General features: G+C 41.7%; 1 protein-coding gene across 3 annotated transcripts in view; it reads right to left on the reverse strand.

Moving 5' to 3' along the window:
- Positions 1 to 12,022, reverse strand: part of JAM2 (junctional adhesion molecule 2) — a 38,934-nt gene that overhangs the window by 8,582 nt on the left and 18,330 nt on the right. For 2 of the 3 annotated variants that reach the window (XM_082068598.1, XM_082068597.1), the window contains exons 2-4: positions 6,236 to 6,301; positions 1,826 to 1,939; positions 484 to 636 (exon numbers count right to left, since the gene is read on the reverse strand). In XM_082068598.1, the coding sequence (XP_081924724.1) occupies positions 484 to 636; positions 1,826 to 1,939; positions 6,236 to 6,301 (333 nt within the window). The remainder of the gene's footprint in view (positions 1 to 483; positions 637 to 1,825; positions 1,940 to 6,235; positions 6,302 to 12,022) is intronic. The other variant, XM_082068599.1, reaches the window with a different exon arrangement.

Below are 12,022 nucleotides of genomic sequence, written 5' to 3' on the forward strand. Positions count from 1 at the left end.
TGTAAATGAAGTCCACAGATTGCTAGCTCACTGGCTGGCATTGCGCAGGCACTGCAGCAGTTTCTCCTTCCAAAAACAGGAGGAGACTGTAGCATATTGGAATGAACCTCTGCCTAGGAATATTTGAGAAGTGTTGACAGATGCTGACTTTCCAGTGCCAAACACCACAATCAGCTTGTCCAGATTCTCAGCCACTGAGTGACTTTGGTTTTAGTAGACATGGAAGTTTCACCATACCATAAATTGGCATACTTGCTAAGTTTCGAGAACCCAACTACACATTTATATAAATAAAAACACTAGTTATGTTCCTTTCTAATGCAAGTACGCATTTTGCAAAGTTCTTCTGTGAAATAGGTTGTAGAACGCATGTGTATTTACAAACTCAGCTGCCACACACTATTATGGAGAACCCTACCTCCAGCACCCCTTGCCATTATTCCATTTCTTTACAGAAGCCCAAGTAATAAAGTTTGTTTGTACCCAATACTGTGAGAGTAATCGTAGCCTCTCCCAGCCGTTGCCCCTCTTCACTCTTTGCACTGATTTCACAGCGGTAGGTCCCAGAATCCTTTCTAGTCACATTTCTAATACGGATTCCTGTATTCAGCATCTCTGCTCGGCCTTGAAGATCACCTTTAAAGAAGAACAGACAGAGGGTTTTCTGCTCTTTGCTTATTGCAAATGTCTACATCTCATTGCCTTGCTCTGAAATCATGTACAATTATTGAACTATCGCTCATTCGTTCAGTGTTAGTTTTCTGTCACCAAGGAGCAGTATGTAATCCCCTTCCCAAGACAGTAAGTACCTTCTACAAATTGTCCAGTTAGTCCAAAACCACCCGTTTCAAAAACCTACATCTGTCATACATTTTCTAGCTGGAAGATGGAGTACTTCTTTTCTGCAGACTTTTCAAGAAAACATGTATACCAGTACTCAGGTGACAAAGAAAAGACATTTTCCACTAGAAGGATGGTCATCACTAATTTTAGCCCCTTACAAAAAAACTTCTGCACAAGACCACAGCAAAGTATTTGACATTTTAACTTGGCACAAAAAACTTGATGGATTTAGCAAAGATATTGCCATCAGTCTTTTTACAATGATTTTTTTTTTCATTCCACAGGTTGTTATGAAATTAAAGTTACTTGCACATACAGAACCAGGTGTTCCAGTATCTCTCTAAATTAAATACATGCAGAAAAAAACAGTCCATCAACTAGACCAGCACATCTGGCAAGCTCTAGAGAGTAACAAAATTGTTGTGCTTTTAGTTTACTTCCCAACTTTCATTTATTGTGTACAAGGTACCAGAAACCCTTATTTTTTTCAACACATAAAGCTGAGGTAAGTCCTTTTAAGAGCATATAAACAGAAATTCCACTTCTGAAAAGAATACAAATAATTTAAAATATACAGCTGAGTTTATATTTTATGTATATAAAAATTGCTTCATTATTCATATCTAAGCCTCCAGCTCTACAGGAGGCTTCAGAAGCCTCTTTGTAAGATACAAATGCAGAGCTTGCAGTAATTTGGGGGAGCTTATATTTGAACATAATTTTTGAAAAATTTCAAGGAATTTGCAGTACCATTTTTCGTAGTCTTTGGTTTTATTATCTTGAACTTAATTAGAAAGGTAACTAATCATTAATGACTTTATTAAGATTTTTTTTCCCCCCTGGAGATGCATTATTTTCCTCGAAAGGACAGCTGTTCAGTATAGAGAATCAAGAGCATTGTCTTTCAGAAATTTTCCTAATATTATTCTCCAAGAAAGAGTCAATATCTATGCTAAATTAGTCTAAGTTTGTTGTACTTTACCTGTAAATTCACCATTATAGTAGACAAATGAGACTCCTTGTGACTGGATTTTCTTCCATTCTATTCTTAAGCTCATTCCTTTTGAAAATTTGTGCTTGCAACTAAGAATAGCCTCTAGAGGGGAGAAAAGAAAAAAAGTGCAAAAGGGAAAATTAGAAAGTTTAGCATTGTGCTTGGCACACATTCAGGCCCATGAAAATAATATTCCCTCTTCAAAAGAATTTGAGCACTCAGCAAGAGCCAGATCTACTTCTCAAAGTGACACCATCAGACCTTCTCCGGATTTACACACACGCAATGGGGAAATTTTCTCATATTTCAGTGGCTTTTGGATCAAACTTCAGTTGTTGGGGACTAGATATTCCCACATTGGATGGGCACAGATTCTGCATTACTACCCTCATTTTAGGGTAGTAATGCAGACCTTGTTAAAATAAATATTTTGTGAATTGACATTCTGAATTCAGAATCAATAGTTTAACTGTTTAAATTTATAACTTAATGCAGATGGAAAGTATACCAGTAAGATGGTTAAATAATCTCCTAAGTAACTTAATTACAATTTCACATTGGTTATTGTAAAGGTATGTGGAAGGTGAGAATCTGCTTCATGAATGTTACCCAAGCAAGGACATTTTAAGTGCAAAGGTGATAACAAGTAAAGAGGGCACTGACAAACAAAACCACAGCAACACAGACATGACAGACAAGGACTAACAGAGATGATGACAAAGACCATCAGTCTCCAAACAAACCGATTGGCCTGTGGTGCCCGCAACTGGCATGAGTGAGGGTCTCTGTCAAAAGATGGAGGAGGCACAGATCCTGATGAATCTTGGAGCACGTGTGCCTGGAGTGCCAGCTATTCCAGCAGAACGGAGCGGCTTGAGTGAATTTAACGCCAGCAACCGGGGTCACACTGGGGGTGTGACTCTGAATGTTTTATGTGAGCCCACGCAGTGTTGTATGTGGGTGCTGTTGAAGGCAGTGCCTTGTCTGAGAACGTCCATGTAGCTGGCAGTGTCAGGGTCAGTGTGTGTACCTGTGGGTGTGCACACGCGTGCACACATCTTTGGGGTACACACTGCCTTGCTACTGATAGAACCTAGAAATGGGAAAGCAGCAGCCATGTCCACAAGCCTGGGACAAAGATCCAGGTCTGCAGGAGCACTCGTCTGGGATCCAGTGGCCAGGGAGGAGGAACCCTCAGGCTCGGAGCTGCTGGAGGCAGCACCTGCTCATAACATCTCTTGGTGGTTACCTTTTATTTGTTCATCCAATTGTTCACCTTTCTGTCTGTTCACTCAGGTTTCCCTGACTTATGTATAGCAGGCATCACCAACCAAGTTTCACAGAGGCTAAGCTTTCAAGAGTTGCTGTGTTTTGCAAAAGTTGCCATAACTGGGCAAGATGCAAACCAAAATTAGTGCTCCTAGTAAAGAACAGGTCAATACTAGGAGCTCAGCTGTTTTTTTTCCCCTCCCATCTTGAATATGTAGCTTGTATCATAGTAATTGTGGTCTGTGGTCAAGCCTGTAGTTATTATGGGGGAACTGAGGAGGGAGAGAAGACATGACAAACTGTATGGGTGATTTACTGGGACAAACTCAGTGTGTTTCAGTAGTTTTGCTCTCTGTGGAACAGCATGCTGGATTTTTTTTTTACTCTTTCAGTAAATGACTCTTAAGTCAAGGTATTCATCAGAATTATTGGGAGACGGTATTAGAGAAAAGAATCCAACTGCACATCTAACTGGCTCCTAATCTATCAACAAAGTAAAATTTAGTATCTCCCAGAAGCTTCTGTGAAAGAAACAAATACAGTATTGATCTTGTCACTTTAGACTGCTCATCTTCCAATATAGGCCAGAGTATCACAGATCGAAGGCCTTTATAGTTTTGGCAATGCCTGTCTGGCTTCACGACACAACATCTATTGCTCAAACACACAGTCAGTCTGCATTAACCAGAACCCTCGTTTCCAGCCTCAAACAAGGCTGAAGGGCAATTAAGAGCTACCGACAAACCTACTAACTCACCCTTTAGAGTTTAAATTCCCAGGTCTGTTCTGTAGAGGAACAAAAAGCTTCCAAGGGGCCAGACTGGTAGCCTTGGTGATCTCTCACAGAGGAAAAAGTGTTCAGACTTGAAAGAAAAATTGAGGTAGGAGGGCATCCTTTGCCAGAAACATGTTACACACACACTGGCCATGCTGAAAAACATGCTGTACACTCAGGAAGCCCAAGGTTCCTGACTTCAGGTTGAGTGGATGGGTGGAGACTTCCTGAATCTTAAGATTTGCTAAAGTTTCCTTTCCATTTTGTTTTTGTATCCTTCTAACAAAGAAAAGCCATCATTCAAGTTCAGCTTGCTTGAGCTAGTGACCTTGTGACAGCTGGCTGGTCTCATGAGTTAGTCTGTATTAGCTGACAAAGAAGCTCAACTGAAGTGTTCTCAGCTGAACAGGTCACCTCCATCTTGAATGAGCTGCCCCTTTCTTGCATGCCATGTTTTTTCATTTCAGAAAAAGCTAGCACTGATGCCCTTCCACTAATCTTATTCAGAGAAAGAAAACTGAATGGAAGAAGGGGAGCACACACAGAACAGAGACAACATAATTAAACCCTCCTTAGTTATAGTTCCCTTCTCAGATTTTTTTCCATACTAGCAGTGTCAGCAAGAGGTATTTCCCAGGTCTAATTGACTTGCATTAAGGTAGGCCCACAGGATGCTGTGCATCACCACAAACTCTGCCAGGCCTGGAAGAACTTTCTGGGAACTTGGAGAGGTCTGGACAATGTTTAATTTGGTTAATCTGGTTTGGAGGCTATCATTTGATTATAGAATCATAGAATATCTCAGGTTGGAAGGGACCCATAAAGATCATTGAGTCCAACTCCCTTGCTCCTCACAGGACTACCTATTACCAAACCATATGACTAAGAGCATCGTCCAGATGCTCCTTCAACTCTGACAGGGATGGTGCCATGACCGCTTCCCTGGGCAGCCTGTTCCAGCAACCAACCACCCTCCTCTACAGTAACACAAGTTGGAGGAGAAAACAAATACACATTTCACAGAATCACAGAATATTAGGGATTGGAAGGGACCTCAAAAGATCATCTAGTCCAACCCCCCTGCCAGAGCAGGAACACCTAGATGAGGCTACACAGGAATGTGTCCAGGTGGGTTTTGAATGTCTCCAGAGTAGGAGACTCCACAACCTCCCCTGGGCAGCCTGTTCCAGTGCTCTGTTACCCTCACTGAGAAAAAGTTTCTTCTCAAATTTAAGTGAAACCTCTTGCGTTCCAGTTTGAACCCATTACCCCTTGAGATCGCACCAAGGATAAGTTGTTCCATCGCTTTCCCAGGGATGGAGGTGAGGCTGACCGGTCTATAGTTGCCTGGGTCCTCCTTCTTGTCCAGATCAGCTGTATTCAGTTGAATTGCTACATCTATGAGCACCTGCCATTCCCTTAGTGCTGCTACACAAAAAGAACTCAGCAAGGTATCTGAGCCATGTTAAACTGATATATCTTTATCACACACATAACAACAGAACAAAACGCAAGCCATACCATATAAAAAGACAGAAGCTAATGAAGTTTTAATATTATCTGAAATGCTTCTCTTTCCTCTTGCCTGTCCTGAGCTCTAAATGCATTAAGATTTTCTTTCTTAAAAGTGACAAGAACAACCAGTTGACAGCTTTAGAGACCACCAAATACTTGATTATTATCTCAAATAGATTAATAAAGCCTAAAGCTCAGCAAACAGTCCTTTCAATTCCCAAATTCCCATCTCTCTCCATTCCAACCAATTGCAAAGAAAAAACAATCAAACAGAAAAACCCACACAACCCACAAACCTGACATACAGACTACTAGGATCCGTTTCTCATCTACCCAGCAAACATCAGGTTTTCCTCCCTGCCTCTTAACTTCTCTGGCACATTATTGGAAGTCATTTGTCATTTTACATATGACACATACATATATAAATAGCCATTATAGTTACTGTCAATTAGATGACTTACAGTTGTTCTCTCTTATGTCCCTCATTTCTCTGTCTTGTAAGATAACTAACACTTCTCTCTTCTGTCAGTTCCCAGCATTTTAGGCGGAGGGAAACCAGGCAGAAGTTACAGAGTGAGCTATCAAGACTAACAAACAAGTCACAGAATCGCAGAATAGGTGAGGCTGAAAAGGACCTTTGGGGAACATCTAGTCCAACCCCACATCAAGTAAGAGAAAACAAGGACAAGACCCAAATTACACAGAGTCAATGGAGAAAGTAGGACCAAGGCCCCTCAGGAAAGAAGGCAATCTTAACAGTTGCACAGCTTCTGCATGCATAGCTTGCATGTGTTGCGTATGTATTTAAAACAATGACAACAATGCCCATACTGTACCCTTAAACTCCTCTGCTTTTACATTTTTGTTATCCGTTTCAATGGAAATTCCAGACACTCTACGATCTGCAAGGGGACAAAAAAAAGAAAAGACAATTTAGCAATAAAGACCTTATGTGCTTCAACAACTACAAGTAATACTTCAATATCCCCTCACACTGGACAGAATAGATATTGACTACTAGAGACACCATGGGACAAAAAGCTAGATCAGGCTGGCCATGTGGGTGGCCTTGAACAATTCATCTTTTGCTCCCCATGCTCTGGCACCTGTAAAAAATAGTAATATTTCTCTTCTACAATAGGATGATAATATTTACATGTGAGAACTTCTATATAAACAGTAGGCATTGTTTTATACTGGAGTAATATCTCAGTCTGTTTCTAACCTGGGAGACTTGTGTTAATCCATAAGTGTATTTTCCATTGTACTCCTATTACAAGGCAGGCGTGTTTACTGAGGAATACCATGTATAGCTTCTACAGTGTTAAAAAAAAAAGTGTAATTGAGAGTTACCTAAATTTTTTGTTGAAATGAGAAGGAAAACATTAGTCAATGTTTCTATGGTTTTATATTGAAGAGAGGAAAAAAAACCCAGATGTTGTTGGATATCTATTTATAGGGGATACTGAAATTCCAGAGAGAACAAGTGAAATAACCATTACCCTTACATCAATCCCCATCTAGCTACCTCATCCCCCACAGCACATCACTATACATCCTCTCTTCTGAGCTGCTCTCATCCCAGGAAAGGACTCCACTGTGTTCCCTCACAACCCAGAAGCATTCCTGCAAGGCCCCACAGCCAGTCAGCTATTCTGATTACTCCATGGCAGGCTACAAGTCCACTGAGTGCTTAAGAACAGCTAAATACAGTTCTTTACACAAGTTTACATTAGCTTTACCCCCTCCCCATTGCTCCACCAAGCATCTCCAGTTCCATTGAGTTTAGGACCAGGATTGAAGACAGCATGGACAATCCTAATGCCATCCATTTCCTTCATCCACATCAGCCAAGTCAACAATCGCTACAGAGGGTACAAACAAGAACTGAGCCCCTCTCTCCATCAACAATATTTAGAAACACAGCTTGTTTAAGAGCCTAATGTTCTTTTAACTGATAGTAACTAGTCTTGCTTTATTTCTTCTAGTCTAGTCTTGTTATTTCCCTCTCTCACACACAGAGACCTCCTTTGTTCATCCCCAAAGAATTTATTTCCCTTTCTCCTGCCTAACAGGGGAAGAGTTGCACACAACCTAGTAGATAAATATCCAGTCTTGATCCAAAGACACAAACAGATCAAGAATCTTTTGATTCTTATTGTTTTCTTCTGACAGTTGATTACTTCTGTTGAAGCATGTGCATTGTTTCACACTGGAGCAAGTCCATTTGGGCTTTCAGCTACGGTTTCTCACAGCTCTGAGATCAGATGCTGCTTTCTCTCTATGAAGGTACTGTCACAGAATCATAGAATGTTTTGGGTTGGAAGGAACTTTCAATGGTCATCTAGCCCAACCCCTCCTGCAATGAGCTGGGACATCTTCAACTAGATCAGGTTGCTCAGAGCCCCATCCAGCCTCGCCTGGAATGTTTCCAGGGATGGGGCATGTACCACCTCTCTGGGCAACCTGGGCCAGTGCTTCACCACCATCAAAATAAACAAATTTGTCCTTATAACTAGTCTAAATCTCCTTTAGTTCAAAACCATCATCCCTTGTCCTATTGCAACAGGCCCTATTAAAGAGTTGTCCTCATCTTTCTTATAAGTGTCCTTTAAGTACTGAAAGGCCACAATAAGGTCTCCTCAGAGGCCTTCTCCAGGCTGAACAACTCCAACTCTCTCATACTTTTCTCATAGGAGAGGTGTTCCATCCCTTTGATCATCTTGATGGCCTCCTTTGGACCCTCTCCAACAGGTCCATGTCTTTCCTGTACTGAGGGCTCCAGAACTGGATGCAGGACTCCAGGTGGGACCACATCAGATGAGAGTAGAGGGGCAAAACCATCCCCTTCAACTTCCTGGCCACACTTCTTTTTGTGCAGCCCAAGATACAACTGGCTTTCTGGGCTGCAATTGCACATTGCAGGCTCATGTCCAATCTTTCATCCACCAGTAACCCCAAGTCCTTCTCTGCAGGGCTACTCTCAATCCCTTCATATCACAACTTGTGCTGATACCCAGGGTTGACCCAACCTAGGTGCAGGACTTCGCACTTGGCCCTGTTGAACCTTATGAGGTTCGCATGGGCCCACTTCTTGAGCTTGTCCAGGTCCCTCTGGATGGCATCCCATCCCTCCAGTGTGCCAGTGACACCACTCAGCTTGGTGTTAACTTGCAGAGGGTGCAATCCCACCGTCTATTTCATTGATGAAGACATTAAACAGTCCTGGTCCTGTACACCATCATGGCTCTCTTCTCAACTAAAGATCATTCCTCATGCTTCAAGTCTGGCACTACGGATGGATTTCTCCATCTAAATTGTTCCTACGACCATTTCCCTCCAAAATTTTCTAGTTTTTTGCAGCATCCTTTAAAAATACAGATTGTAGTTGGTAACTATAGCCATTGCTTGATGACTCACAGCTGCAACAATCAGAATACGTACAAGTCCCCAGTCCTGTAGTAAAAGTTCAGTTACTCATTCACTGTATCCTGCTGTGGTGGGTTGACCTTGGCCAGCTACCAGATGCCCACCCAGCCACTCTCTTACTTCCGCTCCTCAACACAATGGGGGAGACAAAATTAAAAAGCTCATTCATACATCAAGAGAAAGAGAGGGAGATCAAATAGTAATTACCGCTGCAGGCAAAACAGACTCAGCTTAGGGAAAATAAATTTATTGCAAATTAAAAATGAAGTGCAGGTGTTGTAGGGATTGAGGCTTATTGCCAGCCTATAGGAGCTCCTCTCTGGCATTCCTTGCTCCACACACTTTTCCCTTGCTCCAACACGGGCTTCTTTCTGTGGACTGTGGTTACTGTCAGAAGCATGCTCTAACATGGATCCTCCATGCACTTCAGCTTCCTTAAAAGCACATCTGCTTGCTCTGGTGTGAGATCCTCCACAGGGTGCAGTGTGGATATCTGCTCCAGAGTGGTCCTTCCCTGGGCTGCACGGCAATACCTGCTTCACTGTGGTTTCTACAGGGGTTGCAGGGGATCCTGCCCCTCTCCCCTCAGGGCTCACAGGGCTGTTTCTCACATCTTCCCCTCACCGTCGGGCAGCATTTTTCCCTTCCTTACACAGACTGTCCCCGAGGCACTGCCATGGTGGCTGTGGGGCTCAGCCGTGCCCTGCGGTGGGTGGGTTGGAGCCACTGGAACCAGGTGTGTCCAGCACAGGGCAGCCCCAGCCACTCCTCAGAGAGGCCCCTGCAGCACCTTCACCATGTACCCCTGTAATACTCTTCAGAGTTGCTGATTTCCAGATATCCCACCATCCCCTTCCAAATGTATGTCCAACATTTGTTTCTTGCTTCACACCTAGCAACATAAAGTAAATTTTCATGTGAGCACATTATGAAGAGATCCACACTTGCGTGCAACTAACTGTCTTTTCCTTAATGTTTAAATTACATTGCCACTTTTGTATTACCCGAAGATAGCTACACCAGAAGTTTATAATACAAAAATAAATAAGAAGAGAAGACAACAGTTCCAGCAATGCCATTTACGTATCCTTAGAATACTAAAATAGCGAAAAAATATTTGCATTACAAATATCACTTGGAAATTTTTTCCACCTTATCAAGAAAGGAAACTTTTCCTGTTCAACTTTATAAAAAGAAATAAAAACCAAAAGTGACCCCCCACACACCCTGTTGAAACCAGAGAAGGGAACCATTTCTCTAGCACCTCACAGAGTAACCCTTACTCCTGCATGTCCACAGAGAGCCCATCTCCTTGGTTTTGTCCAAGCTTGACCTAGAACAGGGATGTCAAATTCATTTTCACCCAGGGCCACATCAGCCTCACGGTTGCCTTCAAAGGGCCGAATGTAATTTTAGGACCGTATACATGTAACTACTTTTACATTTCTGATCTAAAAGCCTGAAGTCATTATGTCATTTTCCTTTTAACCTATTAAGCCCTATTTAGATTTATGGAAAAAAATTAGCTTTTGACTTTCACCCTCCCCCTCCACCATATCCTATATGCCAATAGATAACAAATCACATTTATCTATTGAAATAATAGAAGAGTATTTTGTTCTGAGGCTCTGAAAGCAGCTAACACTTAGGTAGGAACCATTTCTAGGGCTCCAGTGTGGGGGTAAAGCCATTTATAAAATTAGTGGCATATCACCATTCTCTGGACACAAAACAGCTCGAACACGTGCAGTTCTCTACTGTACTATATTCACTGTTTCATGGACCTGGAAATTGTTCTCTTCTTTTATGCAAGTGTCGTCTAGCTCACTGTCACAGTCTAAGTGTTCACAAGCTAGAAGCCACAGTAAGAAAACATGTTTTATGACTTCTGGGGCAGGATCGTGGTACTTACATCTGACTATGGAAGTTATCACAAAAGTACTTTGCCTACTTTGTATTGGGAGCTTGCAATTGCACAAAGCCTCCGTATTTCCCCTTGCATCAAAGGATTTATAGAATACATGAAGATCCTGTTATGCAATGCCATTAAGTACAACACATGCCAGAGAAAAGAAAGAAGTTCAACATACATACAGACCCCCTCTTTGCACACACAAACCACACATATGCATGTCTCTCTGCAAGAAGCAGTAGAGTCTGTTTGGACTTAAGGTGGTACAGACAGCTGACCAAATTAAAACCATTACATATTCTGATCAAAAAGACAGGAGAACTCTTTAAAGCTAGAACATCTCTTCCTAAAATGTCCTTTTAGAAATGCCTCTGCCAATTACTCAGAATCCAAGGTTTAAGTTTTGGATTTTAGTTTGCCATATAGAGAGCGATAGTGAAGAAAATGACATATTACTGTACTAGTAAACCTTTTGTTCAAACACTTTTATACAGACTTGACAAAACCCTACTCCCTGTGTCAGTAACTTTGCTTAGAAGTAAACCCCAAAAATACACACTTTCCATCTGATAATCACTCATACAGCTGTAAACTGATACTACGAGCTGGAGGAATCATTAAGGAAAAGCATATTAGTCAAACCAAATCAAAGGAAACAGTGTGCCTGGAGGAAATTACATGAGAACAGAATCAAAACAAAGTTATAAGTACAAGAGAAAAAGCAGTCTATGGTATTTGCTTTGCCAAGTTCTAAATAGCAGGTGGTCTAGAGCAAAGCTTAACAAAGGATTTCAGAGGATACTGTAGATTCAGGAAGTCCGTTGTCCCAAGAGTAAAGCAATATTGAGGCCAATTTTCTTACTGAAATCTCTGTCAGAGAATAGGAAACCAGATATTTGTTTGGTGTTAGCATCCTTCAGACATGTGACCACCATCAGCAACATGCTTAGATGCTGATGCAGACATCTCAGCTGTGTAACTACCTACTATGAGGTACTCAAATGATACGTAGAGTTTTGCCACAGTCACATCATTTAAACACTCATGTCTGGTTTGGCTGTCCTGTTACCATATTTTTTCCTAAGAGTAGTAGGCCATAATGAGGAAGGGGGAAGAGAAATTATCCACCTCTGGACAGGAATAGTTGTGAATCACCTAAAAAAATAACAACACAACAAAAACCACTAACTTGTATTCTTCTTTGTAGTTTAAGATGCAGTTGTTACAACCTAAAGGCTACCAACCCTGCTCACGGTGGTGTTGGCAGGCTAGACTATAGTAA

Source organism: Streptopelia decaocto, assembly GCF_964273445.1.
Source record: "Streptopelia decaocto genome assembly, chromosome: 1".
Lineage (NCBI taxonomy): Eukaryota > Metazoa > Chordata > Aves > Columbiformes > Columbidae > Streptopelia > Streptopelia decaocto.